General features: G+C 36.2%; 1 protein-coding gene across 1 annotated transcript in view; it reads right to left on the bottom strand.

Moving 5' to 3' along the window:
- Positions 1-24,521, bottom strand: part of USH2A (usherin) — a gene marked incomplete at its 3' end in the record, with an annotated part of 396,540 nt that overhangs the window by 313,374 nt on the left and 58,645 nt on the right. The window contains exons 9-13 of the mRNA XM_081997162.1: positions 23,596-23,791; positions 22,698-22,828; positions 11,315-11,510; positions 7,402-8,043; positions 1,514-1,697 (exon numbers count right to left, since the gene is read on the bottom strand). Of these exons, the coding sequence (XP_081853288.1) occupies positions 1,514-1,697; positions 7,402-8,043; positions 11,315-11,510; positions 22,698-22,828; positions 23,596-23,791 (1,349 nt within the window). The remainder of the gene's footprint in view (positions 1-1,513; positions 1,698-7,401; positions 8,044-11,314; positions 11,511-22,697; positions 22,829-23,595; positions 23,792-24,521) is intronic.

The following is a 24,521-nucleotide window of genomic DNA, read 5'->3' on the forward strand; positions in this document are numbered from 1 at the left end:
CAGTGGATAAACGTTTCTGCTTGAGGACCAGAGGTACCCTGCCCAAGTAGATGCTAACCAAAAGGAAGCCAAGCATATGCAACACAAGTTAATCATGTTAATGTACTACCGGAGCAGTCTTCAATAGTGTCATGAGGATTAAGTAGTATTAAAGCATTAAAGCCAACTCTGATTCAAATTCCAGAACTGTAAAAACTTTCTATCTTTAAAAGATGTGCGTCTAGATGATTCTAGATATTTTCACATTTTGAATTTCAGAAGACAGTTCAAAATGCAAGCAATTGGAGGCCAAAATCTAGTTCAGGAGAGCTATTGCTTAACACAGACTGGGGGGCGGGGGGTGTAGAAATCTACTCCAAGTAACTAAAAAAAGAAGATCATTAATAATAAGGAAAATATATTTAAAAGGGAACTTTGATATTACACAGATTTTATTCCTTACCATTAGAAATGACAGGAAGTGAAAATAGGAAGTCCTTATTCCTACATATTACTTTTATGGCCATTAGTAGATGCCTCTGTGACCCGCAACAGTAAAAAATAATTTTAAAAATCTCCTAATGAGTGACAGTAACATAAAAGTTAAAGTGAAAAATCTGCAGAATAATGTCAAGTATATGTAAGACGACTCTGATAATCACTGCCTAAAAGCATGTCTACCCCACACTAGCTGGGGGAAATGAGCACAGGGAGGTTACCTGTTGTACAGAATTTGCTTCTGCCTGTGGATTTTTTTTTTAAAGGCAAATATACTAAACAAAAAAACAATTTAACACCATCAGTCTGCATGAAAATATGATAGCATTAGAGCTGTGCAATCTTTCCAGACAATATTTAAACAGAAATTGAGATTGTAGCAAGAAAGATCACCCTGGAAAAGAAAGATAGAGCAATAGTTGGAATAACAATGCACTACCTATAGCTACGTTTTTCCCCTTACATCCCAGGGAATATATCCATACACTTTCAGTGTACCTAGAGGCCCTAGGCTACATGTGATAAACAATTTACCCTGTGGCACATAACTAAATGCTGAAAAAGAATACATTGCTTCAGAAAAACAGATTTTGAAGAGGAAAGGTGCTGTGAGTATTTCAACTGCTGCTAAAAGAAATTTGGAAAGACAGGGATATCTGATTTTTTACTTCTTTTTTTCTCCATTAAAATGTCTTCCTGAAATCTTCAAAAGCATTCACTTTTTGAAAATCTTCCTCTTCACCGAGGAAATGTAGAGAAACAATTACCAAATAGCTATAACATTAGATAGCATTAGCTTTATACAATTTTCATGTTTTTTCTACTTAAGTCTGTGGCAAAACTATTTCCTTCAGCTCCTGGGAGAAAAGAGGGTTGTATAACGTACCACATGTAAATCAGAGTGCACACATGAATTCAAAGAAGGATTAATGTAACTAGAGCACATCTTTTCATTGTCACTAAACCTTTGGATGAGCTACTATGAGAAAAGTGTAACAAGGAGGTTATATGTGACCTGTAAGAAAGAAACACTCACCTCCCTGTGACAGAGTCAAATCCAAAATAAAGTTCTTTGCAATGTTGACACGTCTGTCCTGTTACAGAAGCATCTTGGCAAATACACTGGCCAGTAAGTTTATCACAGATCTGATTCACTGAACCAGCCATGTGGCACAGGCATGGCAGACAGCCAGTGACACTGGATGGAGAAAAATAAAAACCTGGAAAAGAAAGGGATTTTGAGACTAGATAATATGCAAAAAGTGAACACCGTAAGATTATTATTAACATGCGTATAATCAGGGATGAAACAACAAGAACTAAACCTTAGGTAACACACACATCAACTCAAATAAAGCAATATAGTCCTCCTGCAGAGCTGAGCTTCTAAATCTTCTCATTGGCACTTTGTAAAGCTATTATTCATCCTCCAGTTGCCAACTCCGATTTTTTATTCTCTCTCTTCAGACTTTATTTTAGTCAGAGAAAATGCAAAATAGGGGGAGTACATTAACATGTCCATGGGGAAAGTAAAGACCCAAGGACATGAGAGCTACTAATGAATGCACCACAAGCGGTAGAAACATAAAAAATAACATGCAAGATCAGACATTTATCCATTCTAGTCTGGGACCTCATCCCTGACAATAGCCAGTTGGAAAATGCACGTATTTTCTTAAGAAAGTATCTTCACCTTTCTCAACCACGGTTGGCTTAATCCTTGAAACATGAGGATGTTTCTCAGAAAAACCTACATCTGATGAGCATTCCCAGGCCTGTGTAACAACACATAGTTTGTATGCTACACAAGTACTTTTATAGGAGCTAATAAACTGATTAAAAAAGTTACTTATCTGCTATAAAAAAAGCTTTCATTCTGAATCACATCCTTCTGTTCCTGTAATATTTCCAGTTATGAACTGGAGCATTAATTTCACCTTCCCTACAGTATATTTGGTATGCTTCTATTATATTGTCTTTCATTCTATTGCCCTCACAAGAAATCTTTATCTGTGCAAGTCTCTAACACATTACTGATATGTACAGTTAGATAGAGTTTATACACCTCAAATCTGGTCATTGAAGAATTTACCCATTATTCATAGCCTCACCTGAAATTTCAAACAAAAGAGCTTTTAAGCACATTTTTTTTAGTGATGCTGTAGCACTAGCATAATCTATTTTGCTAACTATGGACTTCTTCCATTCTTACTAATTTCTTTTCTATGTGTCTAATCAGAAGACAATTCAAGTAAGAGAATACCAGTACGAAATATAATTACAAAAATTTCAAATTTTATTTTCTATTTTTTACCTGATTATCAATGTACATTTTACTGGGGTTTTCCACACAAATTGCCCTTTTTTTCCTGAGTGGTACAGTTGATTAAAAATGTAGCAGTGTGTATGAGTTCTGCAAATGATGATGGCAACACAGTATTAACTGGCACTTGTCAACTGCAAGTACCTGTCTTTGAACATCAATCCTAAGATAGGCCCACTGATACGAGTTTCTGTCTCTGTCAGCTAGTTACTATTACTTATTATTGCACAACTGCAATAGAAGAATTTCAACCATTACTCACACATACGGTATTTGCAGAGAATTCTCGAACACTTTCCCTCTCTCTCTCCAATTCAATCAGTTTCTTCTTAGTCATGTTCTCAGTTACCAAATCTATTCTGCTGTCCAACAACTTTCTGATGTCCTGCTTTATTTTAAAGAGACCCAAATTGTATTGTAACATGTCATATCACCCAAGGCCTTATTATTTATTTTGTCTTACAAGAGATAGCTTTAGATATACACCCCTAGGGTGGTATTCTCTGTCTTCGCAGCAGTGTTGCACTGTGAGCTCATACCCAAATAGCAGAGGAACTAAACAAATTGAAAACATTAGAATTTTACTGCTCAAACCTTTGTTCAAGTTTAGCCTCTGGTCCTCAGTGAGATAAATCTCAAGTGGACAGTGAAGTGATATCAGTCTCCAGTTAACATACATTCTCATCATAAAAAACCATGCTGTTGGCACTTTATTCCAGAGAGGCTCTGAACTGAGCCACCACAGAGACTGAATAGCTTGAAGTTATTAGTGAGGCAGCATGTATTATCTCATACTGCAGTTGTCTGCACAGTATAGTGCCCATCCTGTGCATAAATAGAGGAGACCATTTCCCAGCAATGTCACTCTTGAGCACAATGAACGACTCCACTCAAAGAACGTAACGGGAAGATAGGAAACAAGTTTAAGCCTGGACTCCTGCAGAAGGTCAAAGCACTTCTTCAGGACCCAGCTTACAGCTGCAGTAATTGATAAGCACTCGGGCTAAAACAGATCCTTGTCTGTCTGAAATTTTGCATGAAGCTAGTGTCTAAGAAAAGACTACGGTGGGCAAATAAGCACATGTCTAGAAAATAAATTCATTTTAGCTGCGCAGGATTGATCGCTGTAGGTTGTTTTTTTTTTTTTTGTCCTAGCAGTGAAATTCATAATTATAAAGAGTCTATACCCTAATGTTAAACATCCTGGCTCTCCTAATGTCATACTGCCTGAACTACTGTAGAGCAGTGAAGGATTTGGTATGCTATTTTTTTATAATAAACTTTTAGAAATGATCTAAAAGTTTAGCTAAGTTTCTGGATACTACCACAATTTTTTTTTCCAGAAGTGGCATGTAAAAATAAAAAATTTTTTAAAAGTACAAGTGAGGGGTAGGAAAAGGGGAGAAAGTCCTTCCCCCAACTAATTTAATTAAATTAACATGATTAAATGTAGACAAAAAGAGAAGAGACACCGGATTACAAATTCATACTGTGTGTCACAACCATTATTATTATTTACTTCTACCACCGAGAATTTGGCAGGAAAGCATAAGAAACAACTTAATGCAAGTTCAATTTACAGCAAGGTTAGAAGGGCTCATAAAAGTTGCTTTATGAAGGATCCGCTGTTGTATAATAGAGCCAATTTCCAATTTTAAGACAGCCACTGCAAATCTCTACAAGATCTATGTATATAACTAGTATTATGCTTATTCTTTTTCAGATTTTTTTCCAACTCAACCATAACTGATCACATTTGTCAATCAAACATACTCTTCAAAAGGAAGAATGAAAGTCATAGCAAAGTATTCAGCTTTCTTTTTTAATCATACTGTTACTATTTCTCCCACTGTATAGCTCATGGAAAAGGAACACACAAACAATTCCTTGGCACTTTTACATGCTTATCAACTATGGCAGTAATGCTTATTTCTTAACCACAAGCTGTGCTTCAAAATCCACAGTTAACAAAATCAACAATGTTGCCACAACATACTTCACATTATTCTGGCCAGGAAGAGAGGTAGTACGTACGCAAAAACTCAGTATTGGTGCCTGGCCACACATCCTACATGCTGGTTTACATCTTTTCTGTACTATGTTACCATTCCATGAAAAGCTGTGGTCACCGAGTAAAGAACTTAAAAAATGCTTTTTTCTTTTTTTTTTTTTTCTTTTTCCCCCAGCTTTGCTGCTCTCATAACAGGATACAAGACCTGTGTTGAACAGGATTTGTATGGCACAAATTCCAGTTGGTGTGGCAACACTGTCCCTGAATGAGGCAGGGACAAACTATTCACAACTATTTGGGGGCTGGAAAAACAAAAACAAAACCAAAAATGTTTTCTACCACTGCAACCTAGGACATCTCAAAAGCAAGTGTATATACAAGCTAAAACTGCTCTTTCACTTGGTTTCATGTTAGGATCAAATGTTCCTCTCTTTGCATGTACCATTATTTAAAAAAAAAAATTTAAATGTACAGAAATCTACAAAAAATGTTACTTGTATGAGAACAAACCAGAAGAGAGCAGGTCATGGATATAGCCTAATAGATGAAACACATGGCTGAATGCTCTGGAAAGAGTTGGGTTTTTGTAAAAAAAAAAAAAAAAAATCTCATGATAAAATAATTTCCCAAAGTTACATCCAGTTTGAATTCTTCTCCATTGGCAACTCTTCCTGCATTAAGTTTTTGTTACCTTTTGGAAAACTCTCAAACGTTATCACAGCATACAGGAGATGTGCTACAATCGGACATTATTTTAAAGACCACTAGCTAAAACAGACTTAGAATTACACAGAATAAAAAAGAGAGACATATAACCTATATTCCACTAAGGAAGCTTGGACCCCAGAGTTGTCCCAATAGCCTAAGAAGTCCTCAGTATGCTTTCAGGCTGCCAGTTTTAACTAATTAATTGCGTGCTTTTAATTAGGCTGTGTTGGCTATATATATACTTGGAGTACGTTTTCTTATCTTTGTCCCAAGGCAAAGCCATAGGACATGTTTAGAGAGTACTTGAAACTAATTAAACTCTTCCATACTTCTACAGCTTAATACCAGTATCACTGGCAGGTGATACTCACCCCTGTTTTATAGAAAACTCTCATTTGGAACATACTAAACAAAGAATATTTATATAAAAGTTAGATATGTTAAATGTCTAAATGAGCTTATACTGGGATCAACACTAAAAGGTCATCGGAAATACCGCAGTACGCTGCGCTACGCTAAGAGCAATACAATGCTTTTACAATGATAAGGTTTTACACTTACACCTGCAGAAGAAACCTCAGTGTTCAGCACATTTACGCTTACACTTATTACTTAGAAAGTTTAAAAATAATTCTTACAAAAAGTTTTTTTAATTTTTTTTTTTTCAACAGGAACTATTGTGGAAGTATTCCTTCGAGTGCCATGTAAGCTTTTCTACAAACCAGTCTGTTCATACTATCAATTAAACCTTTTTAAACCTTTTAGTTCTGCATAAACCCTGACCTTTCTTTTTCAAGGACAAGGGCGGTCACTGACTCGGGAAGACTTGACATCACTCCTCTGCCGATCTCTGATTAAGTGGCTGCTGTAGAGGGTTAACAGGTCAAATAGCACTGGAGGAGGAACTAAGAAAAACAGAACGCTGCCTTATTTATTAGTATATGTACCTAAAATAATTTAAATGAAACTATTTTTAAAAATACTTAATGGAGGTTAAGCAGCTTTTTTAACCTCTGTTCAAATTATTGAATGGCATATTAAAACCAATGGAGCTATAATGTACCTTTTAATGTGACCTGCTACCTTAAATAAATTGCATATGTATTTAACTTGAACTAAATCTGTTTAATATTGTTACTAAGGGTAGGTTAATATTACCTATAGTTTCACTTTACCCACCTACTTTTTAAACCAAAAACATTAAAATATAACTACAGAGCTTCCCACTTACAATGAACATTTAAACTCCGTTTACAGTAAGATGGTACAAAATCTTGAACCGATACCCAATAACTGCAGTATCACCTACTTGTAGCGCCAAACTGTAAAAAGTCCTTGTGAAAGCCAGCACATCCTCAACACAGCAAGGCAGGCAAATGCTTTTTAAGTGGCACGTTTGCCAGCCTCATCAAAGTTTAAGCAACCATCTTGGTACCTCCTGCCATGCTCAGTTTCATGCGTGAAGTGCCCTTCCTGAAGTGCTTGCACTCTGCCTTCCAAATACGCATTTTTCATTACATGATAGCTGCTGTTTATCAAACTATGCTACTTTACCTTTTATTCAGTGAATGGGCCATGACTATTTGTATATTTTCTCAACATCTGGAAGCACTAGTCTTAACCTTATTTTGGACATGTTGAAACTGCAGTAATAACACAAATTACACAACCTCTGGCAACAGAATGAGTATTTGATGGAGATCAGGACCTTGATACTTCCTTCTCACTAACACAGTTAGGAAGAAATAGAAAAATAACATAAGTCAGAGACATGTCAGACATGAAGCTTTCTTAAACACATACTAAAAACTATAGGAACAATGATGATATCCAACAAAGCAAAACTTACTACATCAAATAGATTGTCTTCCAGTTTCCTTACCTGGTTTACACTCATTACACCTTCTCCCCTGACGCTGAGGCAAACAGACACACTGTCCAGAAACGTGGTCGCAAACTGTTCCTGCCAGTGTGCCCAGAGCATCACAGTCACAACGCTGGCAGCCGAGGAGGTTGCTCATGCTGAGGTTGTATGTATGGAGTGTGCACTGACTGCACTGAAGGCCAGTTACACCAGCTTTGCAAGGACACTGTCCCGTTGATTTGTCACAAAGCAGAGAGCCATTTACTGTACCTGCCTTATCACAATTACATGGCAGACAAACAAAGGAATGACTTTCCTGCACTTTGCGGTAGCCATCTAGGCATTCGTCGCATTGTCTTCCTCCGGTATTCGGTTTACATGCACATTGCCCTGTCTTCGCGTCGCACGCGGTTCCAGAAAGCGACCCTGCAATGTTACATTCGCAAGCCTTACAACCAGCTTCATCCAGCCCATAAAAGTTGTCCACGCAGGTGTCACAGTGAAGTCCTTTCACTCGTTCTTTACAATTGCACTGCCCAGAGACAGGGTTGCAGAACTGGTTCACTGAGCCGTGGCTGTTGCACCAACAAGGCTCACAGCCATCTTCGTTAGAATATCGGAGAGCTTTAAATCCAAAATTGCAACTATCACACTTCAGACCTGGAAGGAGAAGAAGACAAGGTATTAATAAAAAAAGCTGAAAAACTATTAATCTCAATTTTTAAAAAAGGATAAGTATACTACACTTGAGGAAAAAAAAAGGGAGAGAGAAAGGAAAGGACTAATATTCTTCACCACCATAATTAACAGGAATGAAAGGGCTGCACAAATCAATTGAATAAGAGTGGCACACCAAAATTCTGTTTACTTCTCCAATTTGTTTCAGAAGCGATGCGTTTCTGCTGGCTTCTCAATACAATTTAAGATACTTCTGCAAGAGATTCTTTGTAACATTTCTAAGACAAACCAGAATTAATCTCTTTGTCCCTCAGAACAGTACCTGTTGCACAATCAATGCTTACATGAACCCTTGACCCTATATTGTAAAAATGCAATATACAGGGAATTGCACTGGGCTTTCAATCTGTTTTGAAAACAGACTTATATATTGTATTAAAAACATTAAATATACTCTAGGACATCACAAGTTAGACTAATTATGATGAATGATTTATTTAACACTGTACTTCAGTTTTAACATTGATTACATTTATGTTAGTGTTTATTGTTAGCCCTTATGGAAAGCAGAAAATGTTTTCCATAATCCAAAATGAAATATTTTTATCCCAATGTATGATTTAGTTAACTTCTGCAGTACATTAAAACCTAAACCGTTTTCTTCATACTTCATCTGGTAGTTTCATTAGCTTTGTTTTCGAAGTCATCACTTGCTTTATCCCTGCCCCAAGGGATGGCATTTTCATTTTAGTTTATAAAAACATACATTACAAGAAAGCAAACTAGATTATTATATGTGAAATGCAAATTCAGTTATGTATTTTCCCTTGCAATAGGAAAACCCTTCACTATGAAGCCATCACTTAATTGTTGCATACAGAAAATATAAATACAACATCCTAGCAAAATATTGTCATCATTTAAAAAATAAAAAACCATACAAAAATACATCTAGCAACTTACATGTAGAAAAATAAAACTAAAAATGGTAGGAAATGCATTATACATATGGATAAAACCTCAAAAACTCCAACATAAGGCAAGTTCCTTTAACAGTGATGAATGACTCACCTAAGGCATATCATTTAATTTCAATAAGGAAAATAAAAAAGGACCACTATTGCTGCAAATTTTAAAAATAACTGTATTGTTAACAAGAATTATGACTCATTTTGAACTATTAAAATTGGTCTACATGGATTCATATCATATCAGTTTTAAAAATATGCGCAGTGCTTATTTGAATATGCCATACATATTCCTGACAGGTAATCTATTCCTAACGATACTGAGGGAGGCCTACAGGGCATCACATTCAATGTTAACAAGTACAGGGGAGTTAGCACGCTTGGCATTTAATTCACATTCTTCTACCTTTTTATTCTAGATGAATGACCTACTTTAATAAAATTATTGGTGCTAATGTATTTTACTGGTGATAGAATCATTAGTAAGATTTAACAGTTGTGTTAACTCTAACGGTTCATGTTTCATAACACCGCAGTCCGTAGTTGCATTTTTCTGTTATCATGTTTGTTTAAATAGATAAAATGGCAATAGACAGACTGCTCTAAAAACCCATTCAGAAATCCAAAGAGCTCTTTGTTAAAGTTTGCTGCACACGTTCCGGTATACAGAAGCTTATTTACAGTTGGTTTGAAAAACAAAAAAGTGAATCCGGTCTGGAAAGAATTGGGTCTTTATCCTGTGAACAAACACTTGCGTAACTACAGCCTTCCACCATATTTACAGCTAAATTTCCAGAACGCACAGATTTACACATTTCTTGTATGACTATTTTGGTGGAAAAAAAAATATTTCTTATTGTTTTCATCAAAGGGAGAAAATATTTTAAATATGTAGACAATCAAACACATGAGAACCAGACCGTGCATTTCTCCTACACCAAACTCCCACTGAGTTGAGAAAGGTTTTCACAGGTGGACACGTGAAATGCAGGCAAATAATATATAATTAAGAATGCTTTGAAGTCCGTTTTATTGAATGTAGAGAATGGTTTTAAGATGCATGGAAAGTCACAGAGGTTATTATTGACTCTTAGCACCCTTTTTTGTCACATGGAAAACACAGGTACTTGGTATTCCACAGCAAAGAGGATAGAAACTGTTTGGGTTTATGTCTGTTCAGTTATTTTCATCGTTTGTTGTTAATTTGCATTTGCTCTTGGAAATTAAAAGAAAGACGACAGAGATTTACAATATTACAAATAAGTCAATATTCACAAGTCAGTGAATTATAAATTAAGAGATTCTTGAACACTGTTAATATAATACAACGTACAACTCATGGTTAGCTGAAAAAAATTACTAATTGTGCTAATAACAAAGCAGAAAAAGATATCTTTTTTCTTTTTTTGAGACATATGTATAGTCTGAGACATGTACAGTTACCATGCAAGGCTCACTTTATCAGGAAATTCTCCTTGCATAATATTCCCATATATCAACATTTCAAAGTGTATTATATATACTGTGTATTTTGGGCACTTGATAAATTTTGTCCTTATGTGGCTGTGGCTCCCCTCAAATATGCTGGAAGTAATAAATTGCTATAATCAAATCTAATTTCTGAAAAATACCTGTGGGAGTAACAAACAAAAAAGCACGTCTTGTAAAAAAAATGATAAATAACACAGAAGGCAGCAGTTTATTATAATCAGCTTGGCATTGAATTACAAAATTAAAATTATGTGGCCCTTGATAACTAACCCTAGCTATGTACATGATCTGTGGAATTATATTGACTTATTTTGCATTTCATAGGAACAGTTCAAAGAAATATAATAGAAAAAAAATGGATAGATTTATCACAAAGGACCCTGTAGCACAGAATATTTTGAGAAAAAAATCCATTTATTTTGGTCTATTAAGAAAACTAGCATGGAAACTATTTGGTTAGAACTCATTAAGTATAAAACATTTTGAAAAAGTGTTAATTTCCTAAAAGAAACATCTATGCAGTAAGCAAATTACATTATTTCTGTGACTTATTAGTATGAAGCTATGTAAGCTAATGTGGCTATGCCATAAAGAAACTTCTAAACGGTTGATTAAGCTTCAAGCTGTAGTTTGATAGAATTACTAAATTAATAATTTTTCAACAGTTAATTTCATTCATTTTTATAATCTGCCTTCAGCAAAGAAGTTTACTCTACTTTTCATTTAGAAATCAAGTGTGTTTTATTTCCAGCGATAACAAGAGATATGGCTCCAAAGTCTTGCATTACACATACCAATAACATTTGCTTTGCACTTGCACTGGCCTGAATTTTGGTGACAGGTAATATCTCCATTGACTGTCCCAGAGGTATTACAGTTACAGGGACTGCAGCCGTCAGAGTTTGACTGTTGTAGATTGTAGAATCCTTCCTGGCACTGATTGCATTGTCTGCCAGACACATGTCTCTTACAATTACACTGGCCTCCAATCTAGAAAGATACAAAATATTATAGAATGATGAACATAGTTATTTTTAGATGATACATTCATTAGCAACAAGAATGGGAGTATGAGTCGGGGAGGAGAAAACTTTAAATGGAACAGAAAAAAATAAACCTGTGTAACACACATGTTAATTTGCTGAGAGAGGGGGAAAAAAAGAAATATTAAACAGAGTGTAACTATTCAATTTTTAAATAGAGCTTAAATGTCCTGTTCTTTCAAAACAGAAGGAAAAAAGAACTGAGTAAACAATGTGATAATATTTACCATCTGGACAGAGAAAACTGCAAAGAATAATTACAAAATTGTGTTGTATAAATGGTGACTTCTATTAAAGCAAATAGTACTTTTTTGAATCACAGTTACTGCAAAATACACTATCATTTTCAGAGGTCAACTTTTGCATTTTTTTGTTCAGACCATATGCTTATTTATTTTAGTGAAAATGTTAGTTAAATAAAAACAAAGTGAAGTTGAAAGATTTCCATTCTGATTACTCATGCAAGATAAATATTCTCTTCCTTTACAGAAGGATGTGATCCAACAGCTCAGTACCTGAAACCCTCTCCCTCTTTTCTTGGTTCAGCTGGGATCCAAGTGTTCCATTTCAGTGGTGGGATATAAAGGACCTCTCCCACTCCCCAAATGGGTAGCATTGCTATTGGGAAGGAGCTGAGGCATCCTTTGTTATGCCTGGGCCATGGTCTGGGAGGATTTGTCTCACATCTTGTGCAATATTTAAGGGCTCCTGGAAAGCTATCTCAATTTCAAACCTCTGAAAGCCAAAAAAAAAAAAAATCTCTATATTCATCACTTTCCGATATGGTGGGAAAACTGACCACAGGGAAAGGGCAATGGCACAGGGATGGGGAAACGAATGGAAGACATCAGTCAATAGATGACAACAGGGAGTCAAAGCAACACAGAGGTGCAGGAGATGTGAATTGGCAAAAGGTTTGGGATTCGTCATCAAAGAACAAAAAAATTACTTTACTAGCTCAAGTGTTCTGGGGAATGCAAAGAGGGCAGCAATTAAACTCTGTCATAAGCAATTTCCTCTGGGTCAATGTATTTTTTTCAGTGCAAATATTTACAAATATGAAAAAGTACAGTGATTCAAAACTAATTATTCATCTACAACATCAACAGTTGTAGTTCAATGTACTTGGCTTTTAACTAGCTACCAGAAAAAAAAATTTCCCTTAACAGTTGTCCTTTTCATCTTAAACCTATGAGTCAGGCAAAGCTGAAACAACAGGGGAGTCCTGTGGCATTAGAGACAAAGCTGCTTGGAAGTTCCACCTAAAATACCTGTTATTATCACACCCTCCAATCTACAGTGAAGCTCTAAGCTTTATTAATAAAAGACAAAATAGAGTATTTCAACATCTAAGAGTAAATTCTCAGTGCAGAAAACACCGAGTGAAAGTTAGAGAGGCATGTGTTCCTACCCCTTCCTCATAAAAGGATTCTATAGTCCAACAACATCTCTTCAATATGCTTTCATGATGGAGATCTATTACCAATGTATCAGCCACCTTTTTCAGGAAGATGAAGACATTAAAAAGGCAAGAAAACAATATTTTATAAACAAAAGGCAAGTACAAAAGCAAGTATAAAAAGGTAAGAGTTAAGAGACCACATCAGAAACCACAGCAACAAGGATTTTCAGGTTATTCCCTTTTAGATTGCATTTGATCTAGATATTTAGTTTATTATAAGAGACCCAGTCATGCATCATAGCCATTCATCAGAGAACTCACATCTGAAAAGCAACTCCGAGTTTAATCCTAAATGAAGAAAAATATCTAGTTTAATACATAACTGTAAAAGAAACATTTTGTGTTTGTGACCATAGCATACTCAAATTACACAATAGCAAGTATTATACAAAGATACCTCATTAGCACTCAACCATACAACTCATACCCAAAAAGACTTTAAAGTTACTCCCAAAGCTATCACATAAAGGAAAGCATTACATACAAAAAGTCGTCTTCAAAAAGTGGAAATTGGATCAAAATAAGGACGTTAAATAAGAGAGGATAACCACTACCAAATTTTAAAACCAGAAGGAGGCAATACAAAAAACAGCTTTTAATGAGCTTAAGGCATGAAGAAAAAAAAAAAAAACCCACACATTTTTCAAATGTCAGAAACAAAGGAAGACTACCAGAGAATCAGTGAGGGCAATAAATAATTAAGTGCTATGATTAGCAGATTCAGATTGGACATCATAACTTTTCACTAAGAGGGAAGTGCAGAATCATTAACAGGTCCCCAGAGGGGATGTGGAATCTCCATCCCCAGAGGCAGCAAGACTCATCCAGACAAAATCATGACTGACTGGATCTGGCGCTGATAACAATCCTGCTTTGAGCTGAAGCAGATCACCAACAAATGCTTCTATGATTCTGTGTAGCATTCAGGAAAGATAGAACCAGGACAGAGACTGCAAAGGAAGTATTTCACAGCTGTTCACTATAAAAGAGATTTTACCATTCTATATCAGGAACAATTTTCAAGACTGGTTTCAAATTGAAATGTCAGAAGGAAAAGATTTTAGCAAAATCTCATGTGTTGAAAAGTGATTACGCATCAGTCAAGAGTTCTAGGTGTACTGAAATATAAAATTACTGAGTTTTTAATTACTTAAATAAAGCTCAGTAAAAGGAATAAAAATTATAAAAGTTACATCAATTTCCTAAAAAGGCTGTAAGGAAGCTTCTGAGCTCTACAGAATGCAGAATTACAGAGCAAATTAATAGAAAAGAAAACATGAGAGTGATATATTGGAAAAGATTGGTACTTTTTTGCAAATAAAAATCATGCTTCATGATTCTACTGCATTTCTTTAAGTCAGCAACACCTGGAAATATTGCATATACTGAACCAAATGGATGATCAAAAAGTCAAATTAATTTCTACATCAAGAAGTACAAACTTAACGCCTGAGGAATGCTGACTATAGGTAGACTATAGCAGACTACAGTGATGAGTCCAAAATTAGCTATTATCACTCAAGAAAGGAGCTGTTAAAGCTGCTCCATTCCCCCTAAAATCATTTGAAAGCTCTGAGGCAGTTAAAAAGGCAATAGCAATACCAGAATTATTAGGAAAAGAACTGAAAATTATACAGAAAATTTCATTCTATCATAAAAATCCATTGTGTATCAACATTTTGCACAGTATGTGTATCTGGTTACCCTCTCTAAAATAAAAGAGGTCGCAGAGTGAGTAGAATAAGTAAAGATACAAATGAAAAGAGACAAAAAAAATACTTTTCCATTTGGAAAGAGATGAGTAAGATGAAGGGAATACATGCCTATAAAATAATGAAGGAGAGAATATCTAGAAAATTATCAGCAAGCAAACTTAAAAGAAAGAAAAAATTATTTTTTTGTTTTGAAGTGCATTAAAAAATTAGATTAACTCCATATGTGGACACCAAACATGACAACTCAGATGAAATCCCTGAGTTTGGCTCAGGTAGTCCCAAAACCATAAATAACTGGAAACTAGAAAAGTATACCACAGAAGGATCGTGCTTCTTAACACCAGCTCCTAGTAACTATCAGAGAGGATGCTGTGCTAGGTGAAAGTCTCATTTCATCCTGTATGGCTGTTCTTGTCATAAATACATGGAAAACCAAGTCTAATCATGAACAAATGGTAGCCTTTTCCAGATGCAACAAGTGAAATGTGTAGATTACTGCATGCTAAGAGAAGGAAAGAGCACCAGTATCTTCAGCATAAATTTAAGTGTCAAGCTATTACAAGAAGCAGTAATTTCCGCCCCATTCAGCTGCAGAAAATGTATGTCCCAAAACTTTCTCTTAATAGAGTGAAAAATTATGCCAGAAGAATAAATATAACACTTCAGAATGAGGGAGAAATAACTGGCCAACTGAAGAATATAATTCAAATTTTCTCCAGGAACCAGCCATTTAAACCATTTGGAGATCTCCCTATATAAACGTCCTCCTACCTTGCCTGTCACGTAGAGAAGAGTTTTCCATCTGTAACCAATACAAGTGGCAACTGGTTTCCTGGTTATAAAAAGAGTGAAAGTCTTTCATAGCAGTTACAGGAAGGTATAGGAAACTCAAGTTTTTGTTAGAAAGGAAGGCTTATCAGATTGCTTCTTAACAGGTCTAAAAATAAGTTTCCACGTACCAGACTAGAGAATCTGTAAATAATCCACTGACATTCTTCCATAACACTGATTTCAAAATCTTGGGGAAAAGAGTCAAAAAGAAAAAAAGACATTCTATAGACAAGACTAAAAGGAGCCTTTGATTGTGTTCACAAATCACTATTTTGTTTTTGACTTAGCTGTAAGTGTCTAGAAACCTTTCCTTTCTGCTTCTTCAGCTGTTTTCTGTCAATATAGAACATGAAGATGAAAGATACCTATTGAAATTTAGGCTCAGAAACACAGAATAACAAATTCATTTATATAACACCACTTTAACCCTGCCTTCTATAGTAAGCACTGTAAGATACATGAGTATCAGCTAAGGGAAATATGCCACTGTAATGCACACCACATTAGAGTTTTTATCCTTCATATACTGCATACGCTTCAAGTAGCTGTGCAGAATTTTAGAGAAAAAGTTGAGAAATATGGCCCAGATAAAACTGGTAGATGGAGGGAGGGAAAAAGTCGTCAAAAGTCCTTGTAAAACTGGGAAGGATTGTAGGGCTCTAATTTCCTGCCCTGGATGCTAAGCTCTTCGATATTTTCAGTAGCATACTCTGAAGAGAGAAAAGAGAATATGCTTACAAGCCTCACAGACCACCCCAGCACAGGACACACGGCAGCACTGTCACAGCCCTGATGGCACCAAGCAGCCTTAATGGCCCTGAGCAGCCTCACCTGGGGCCTTCATCCACACCCTCTGCCCACAGCCCAGGAGCTCCAGGTAAGCTCCAGTCTGGGCACCCACACCTTGCTTGGGCTATGCTGCAGTTGCGCCTGTCCCCTGCCTCCTGGTAGGATCCCTTGGACTTGCCCTGCAGCCACGTCTCCTCTCTCACCTCCCTGCTCCTGCTGCCCACACTACTTCTGATACAGGCCAGAACGCTGTTGGCCTTTTTGGCCACCTGGGCACACTGCCAGCTCATGTTCAGCCAGCTGTCAACCAGCACCCCCAGGGCCCTTTCCGCCAGGCAGCTCTCCAGCCACTCCTCCCCAAGCCTGTAGCCTTGCATGGGGTTGTTGTGGCCAAAGGGCAGGACCCTGCACTTGGCCTTGTTGAACCTCATACAGTTGGCCTCAGTTGATCAATCCAGCCTGTTCAGATCCCCCTGCAGAGCCCTCCTACCCTCCAGCAGATCAACACTCCCACCCAACTTGGTGTCATCTGCAAACTTACTGAGGGAGCACTCAATGCTCTCATCCAGAACATCAATAAAGATATTGAACAAGACCGGCCCCAGAACCGAGCCCTGGGGAACACCGCTTGTGAACAGCTGCGATGGAGCCGGATTTAACACCGTTCACCACAACTCTCTGGGCTCGGCCATCCAGCCAGTTCCTCACCCAGCGAAGAGTAAACCCGTCCAAGCCACGAGCCACCCGTTTCTTCAGGAGAATGCTGTGGGAGACGCTGTCAAAGGCTTTACTAAAGTCCAGGTAGACAACATCCATAGCCTTTCCTTTATCCACTAGGCAGGTCACCTGGTCATAGAAGGAGATCAGGTTGGTCAAGAAGGACCTGCCTTTCATGAACCCATGCTGGCTGGGCCTGATCCCTTGGTTGTCCTTCACATGCCCTGTGAGCACCCTCAAGATGAACCGCTCCATAATCTTTCCTGGTACCGAGGAAGAGCAGAAAGCAATCTGTTCTCCTGTTGCTTATGCCTGACAGGCCTGGTTCTGATCCAAACAGTAAGCAGGCAGAAACACCCTGTCTATTAATATGACCGTCTTTATATTAAATCACTTATGGAAAATATCTGTCTAGATTGTTCACTACAGAAATGAGTCTATCTGAGCATTACTACCAAGTGGTTGTGTATCTTGGGACCTCATAATTACAATTGTTATTTGATACAGAAAAATCACTGATGCTGAGTTAGCATATATCCCTTGTGTCATTTATAATTTACGTACGAAATACACATTAGTCCCATATCCTTGAGTGTAAATGGTTATAAAAAGTATGCAAACAATTTCCTCCTGCACAAATCAAAGCTGCAGCATCGTTGTCCTTAATCAGGAGGCAGACTATTTGAGATTTCTGAATTTTAGATATATCAAGCAGTCCACACTGCTTTACACTGTAGTGATACCACTCTATTTAGGGGACACTAACTCATCATATCTAGAATCACAAATTCAAAGAGTAGCCTGTTCAAGAACCCCCCCCAATGTCCAGTTACTAAACTAATATATGGATTTAAGAGATTTAAGTACCCAGGACAAAGGGAGACATATTCCAAAGAATTGTCTTAATTATTGTTTAGGGTACAGCAAACTATTTAGCCATAGCGCTCATCTAGTAGATGACATACATATGGTCTCAGAAATACATATTCTGAATACTTAAAGTCTCGTTGACCATATCTATTCATAACATATACAATGGAATTTGCTGAAAAAAATAGCTAACCTAAACCTTTCTGAAAGTTAAAACTATCTTTTTCTCCTTCGTTACCCCAATAATTTCAAATAGGTATTCTTTCATTTCTGTAATAGAAGAAACATATTGCCAGACATGCAATCACAGTGTCTCTCCAATTCTGGAGAATAAGTACGAGATGTAGCTTTATATTACTAAATAAAAAAATAAAGCTGACACTTCCTAAGTTTCTTTTAGCAAAGTTAACTTCTGGTTTTGAAGCCAAAAACACATGACAAAAACACCTTTTACGGTTGGCTGAGTCATTACTAATTTCAGTTATCTACTCTGTATCTGGAATGAAGCACCTTCCCTTGACCAGCTGTCAGTGCCCTAAAACTGACATTTTAAGACCTATTGGTATATTTAGTTCCTGCATTAAATTCTTTCTGTTCATCCTTCCATTGCTGGCTTTGCAATTGATTGGCACTGATCTCGATGTTCTGCCTTTTTGATATAAATGCTCATCATACACTTCTCGCTACCTTCTTTCTTGATGCAAATCTGCAAAGGACCCCAGCACCCAGTTGACTGTAATCTTAGGAAGTGAGAAGGGGGAGAAAGAAGGTTGAGGACTTTTTTTTTCCTTCTCTTCAGTTTAGGAAATGACAACTGTAAGGTGTGCTGGCTCATACACATAGGTTAATGGTCTGACCACCAAATACCTGAGAGTATTCTCAGAACATCAGCTCTGGGAACTGAAAATTGAATAAGCAGCAACAGTGAAGTTCCTTTTCACTCCCCTGCTATCTCTTCTTGTCATCGCATATGATGACTTTCAAAAGTCAGTAGCTTTCTACTACGTCTGCTCGAAATGCAAAATGAGGTGTTTACCGTCTTCCCAGGACACTGCAAAGGGTGGGAATGGGCAAAATCCCCAAAACAACTTGACAAACTATCACAGAAAATCAGCATTTCCATGGTACAAAAACCATCAGAAATGAAGCTGTGGAATTATTCAACGTTAAAAGCGCATTTTCCTTCATTTTATCAGTAAGAGTAAAAGCCTTCCATGAAGGGAAATCCAGGATTCAAAATACTCAGTGTTTTATAACTTGAATTTTTTTATGAACTCCACTATGCACATGAGCTTTTCATTGACATGTTTGCAACCCTCATATTCCTTATTCTATTTGATATATCTGTTGACTGAAATGCCCTTAATTAACTGCTTTACCTATGTTCTTTCCCTTGTAACACATATTCCAGTTATTTATTTATTGTCAATCACAATAAATGGGTGGAAAACTGTGTAAGTAGAAGAATGAGAACAGAGGAATGCTCATTCTAATTTTAGATCAAAAAACACTATCAACTCAGAAACAAAATTATCAGAAATAAAGATGCTACTTTGGTTTAAAATACATATACATGCACAGCTATTAGCTAGCTTTTCCATTATTTATTGAAAAAATTAAATGATACATTCAAATTTCTGAGGGAAAAAAATGAAGAAATTCAAGAGAGCAATATTTAGGGAGTGTACAGAAAGGTGAAAACTAAAGCCTGTTCAAAAGCTTACTTGGTAGCACTGGAATCTACGTTTTCATTTGACTCCTGAGAGAAAACAGTAACTAGCGTTTTGTTCATCTTCATGCCTTAAAAAGACTTTTCTTGCATCACAAAACAATACAGCTGCCACCTTGACAGAAGGCAATTAAGTCTTGGCAACTCTGAACAATATCCTCTGCAGTAAAGTACAGTTTCTTTGCACCAATAAGTATATGATACATATTTATTTGCATGTTAAGAATAGATTTTTAAAAATCAGCAAAAGCTCAGTAAAGATAGATGCCTAACTTCACTGACACCAGAATGGTACTTCCAAAGATGAGGTAAAAGCAATAGCAGCACTTTCAGCTTCGCCTAGAAACAAACGCCTTGGGAAAGAGGGCTTTTTTTCATGTCTCTAGATATGGCATATTATAATAGAATCATGAAAGTACTACAAACTGCTGTGCCTGATTGAATATGTAAGCATTTGTAGAGCAGTGTAGGTAAAAAGCAGCCCAGGAAAATGAGTCAAGGATTGTGGTATAAGGGGCCAGAAGAAATTAATCTCCAGCTCTCCATACAGAGCAAGAATGATCACATCAGCAGTATTCTGTCAACTTTCTCATGTGTGAATGGTTAGGGAAAAGGGAAGAAGGCAGCCAATTCTTCTTTCACTCTCATAAAACTCAGGCACCTCAAATAATTCATCTGGAGTTAATGATTGTTTGAAATATTTTGTGGAAAATGTATGCAAAGTAGATGTGACCAATGTGTATCTTTTCTACACCGATGTCAATAACCAGCACAGAAAATAGACAAATTTTATGAGGCTGTAGCAATTCTCTCTCTTGTACCCACCAGTCTAAAGGGAAGACCTCTCTCTGCAAAAAAAGGTCTAATGAACTGTTCATGAACACGCTGCTACACCAACCACTCTTCTAAAATCCCACTCATTAGTATAAGCCATAAAGTTATAATTTTGAAGTTTTTAATATGTTAGTTCACACTTTAAAGTACAAATTAAGTTACACATTGATTTGTAAGTGGACGTGATCTACAGATGTACGAAAATTGAGAATGTACGCAGGTGAGGAACACTACTCTTCTACATGTGTTTCTCACCAAGGGTAAAGTGAAATAGGTGAACAGAACAGGCATAAAGTTTTCATGATCAGTCCCAAGAACTAAGAGGGGAGTAACCATGTTACAGTAAACTCTTCTACCCATTCTGTAAACTATCTACATTAATAATACTCCCTTTGATGAGTAAATATTCTTTGTGTGATACAGTAGATTAATTTGTGATTCAATGGATTAGTTTTGGAACTCTGAACCTCGTGGAACTTAGGGACACAACTGGCACTTTGCAAAAAGAAAAAATCTTGATGAACTGCAGAAAATGGTAAATTAAAAGTGTATTCTGCCCCATTTTTGGCATATTTCCTTGAAAATTATCATTGTGATGTGACAATTAATTTTCATGAGTAGGGTCCTTATTCCTTACAATTCCATCTTTCACAGGTCAAATTTGGAAACGCTTACTTCAATGATGCCTTCTTATTTCATGTAATTCATTTCAGCCTTTAGTCCCCAGACTTATTAATCTATGCATTAATGCCTCAATCATTTCTTCCTGCTCTACTTCTACTGCAGCAGTCAACTGATGCTTTATTGAGCAATACAGTCTCCCCCTTTTTTCGCATTTTATCTCCCCGTTCACACTTTCACAGTCAAGCTTCATCAACACTCTTGTATATTTTTCCATGAAATCAGTGATTCCTGTAAACTACTTTTTCTCTGATTATTAATCACAGCTAAACTCATTTTAGGTTAACATTTCACCAGAAACCACGGACACGCAAATCAGCATTTGCTTTCATTTTTCCTATACATTAAAAAATAGTCCTAACATGATACCTGTGTTTTTCAAGGTTTTTTCATTTCTGTGATCCTGGCAAAAAGTGTTATCTTCAAAAGACAGAAAATTCTAAATTAATTTTTATTTGTACTACCAGGAATTATTTTATAAAACACATTGTGCTAAATTTGCAGTAATTGCATTGATGCACAAGTCTTGTGAAGGTGCGCTGAGTCAAAGTGAGCGTGTATTTGTACCACTATAGTACCAAGGATGAAAATACAACATGATCCACAAGAGCTTACTGTTAAATAAAATGCAATAACAAGAGACATCATATGAAAAATGCTAGTGATTATGTTATGAAAAACATTTGGAAAAAAGAAGAGACAGGAAATGTGTCAAGCTGAAGAAATTCAAGCTTCTCAATTCCCTGAAGAATATGTTCTATCTTTAAAATGTTTTTAAAATACCTTTCAGACAAAGAAGCTATTTCTTCCCTATTCCTAACAAAATTTGGATTTTGGCAATGGACAGGACTCATCTGAGTAGAACATGAACCACAATATATCTTTAATATATGTTCAAGACTTCAGTCACTTCTCCTGCTTTTTTTCTGATATGCATATTTTGAAAGTTACAGATAGATTTGTTATTGGACTACATGTCTAGCTAATGGTGTTCTCTTTTCAGCATCACTTTGTGGTTTTTGTTTTGTTTTTAAATGGACTTTATGAATTAAAAGGGAGTTCAACCCTTGCCTTCTTACAGGGAATACTAGCTTAAATTTAGTTCAGTTTCAGGCTCAGCTTATTGCCTGAATTTTCAAAATCTGTTAGGAACTTTAAGACAGTATCAAGACCTTCAAAAACACTCAAAATCTGGATGTTTTAACATTACTGAGTGCACAGCTACCTGTTAGTATCCCAAAACTACTGTTCACTTCTGAAAATTCCTACAGCATCTTTTATGTCTGTTGCTGATAAGGATGAAGAATTCTTCAACAGTACGTCTTAAATTGCTTTCTGTGTTTTCTCAGCTTTCAGTCTCCAATGTAAGTCAGTTACCATTTCGAAAAGGCTGAACTTAAGCATTTTTTATGAAGCAGCTACCATCTAAATGCACTTGTAAAATCTTATGCTGTCTATCCAGCTAATTAAAATGTTTTGTCTTCTTTCTGTATCAAAGCTACTTACATTATCACACAGGAGGCTCTTATTTTTGGTGCCTGTTGCATAGCAGTCACAGGGTTTGCAAACGTCAATGGCTGAAAGATCTGCACCTGCTTGTCTGTAATGGAAATCCTTGCACAGCTCACAGTTCCTTCCTGCATGAAAGAAAGGTTATGCATTATGGCTTCCAATTCATTAAAATTAGCTGTATAATTCAAAATTAAAGACTCTATTCCTTTGAGAGAATTCTATAATTTTCAGGACGTCCATTTTAATGCACCTTTCATCTCTACCTGCCAATTTAGTGATCCAGAGCATATGAAACAATGAACCTGTTACAAACTATGTTTTACTCCATTAAACTTCCATCTGTTATATAATACCACACTTATATAAAAGCTGTGCCATGCAAATGCCTATACATTTTTTGGAAAAATTGTCATTGAACCTGAAACTTTCTTTTTTTCCTTTTACTAGACAAAGCCAGGAAAACTGAAATAGAACTGTTAAAAAAAAGTATTCACATATACTACTTACACAGAATAGAACCTTTACTCAATAAGCAAGAAACTGACATTAGAGCAAAATTTGAAAACGGTTTTAATATGTTATCTGTTAAACAGTTTCAATTAGAAAGACTTCATATTCTGGATTTAAATGCTCTAGCACAACAGCTTTGAAACTATACATTCTAATTATCTGTTAGAGCATATTTTGCACGAGATTGGATCAAATTTTAGCAGTATTTTCCTGTAGCTTAAGTATTGACATAATTGTAAATATCGCACTATCTGGATAGTTTCAAAATACATATACATGAGGATTTACTGGAATGTCAGCCATTGAGCATTACTAATTTCAGCAAGACTTATCCAAGAAGTGACTGCAAAACAAGCAGTCCATTCTCTGTCACATGACTTACCGGCTGTGTTGTGTTGACAGTTATCACACACTCCACCACTGCCTCTGTAGTGTTCCTGAGGAAAAGGGTCCACTGCCAAGTCATAGTGGCAACTCACTGCATGGCTGTAACATTGACAAGGTTTGCAATTATAGGCAAGAACTTGGTCACCTGGACGAAAAGGCTTGTCGTTGTACAACGGCAAACAGCGATCGCACTGAAATAAAATTTAAAAAAAAGAAAAAATATTTCTTTACCTTACCAGAATACCGTTGCACTGTCTATAGTCATGTTTTGTTCTATGTGTTTTTCCTCATTTAAATATTAAAAATATTGGTTTTAGACAAGAAGTGAGACAGTATATAGGGAAATAAAAAGATTTTAAAATAATTTTGTTAAGTTAATTTAACAACAGATTAAAATCAAGGAAGGTGGGCAGAAGAATAAAAGTTTAAGTATTTAGATACTCAACACAGGCTAACATCCTGAGATTCACATTTAGGTAAACCTCTAAAGATATAAAATGGTGCCTACTGTGTTTGACGCACAGAAGACATTCACCTAATGCATCCATTTGTTTGTAGAATTGTAGCAACTGTAGTTTGTACAGTTACTATTTGACCTCCTGTGGCCAAATACACAATGTTGTACAGGGTATCTGAAATATCTTCTTAATATGCATTTATCTCATGAAATTTTCAAGAAAGACATTTTAAACAAAACCCACAAATCTCTACACATATTCAGTTACGTCAGGTTATATTTTAAACGTGACACCAATACAATACTAGGATACCAGATACATTGTTTAAATAAACACCTAAACAAACTATCTTGTTTTCTTCAATTCTTTTCAAATTATTAGATACAAAGACTAATGATATTGAAGTACTTAATTAGCTTAAATCCAAATCAGTAAAAATATTTTTTACGTGGTCCAGGAGCAC

This window comes from Phaethon aethereus (assembly GCF_964289735.1).
Source record: "Phaethon aethereus genome assembly, chromosome: 3".
Classification (NCBI taxonomy): domain Eukaryota; kingdom Metazoa; phylum Chordata; class Aves; order Phaethontiformes; family Phaethontidae; genus Phaethon; species Phaethon aethereus.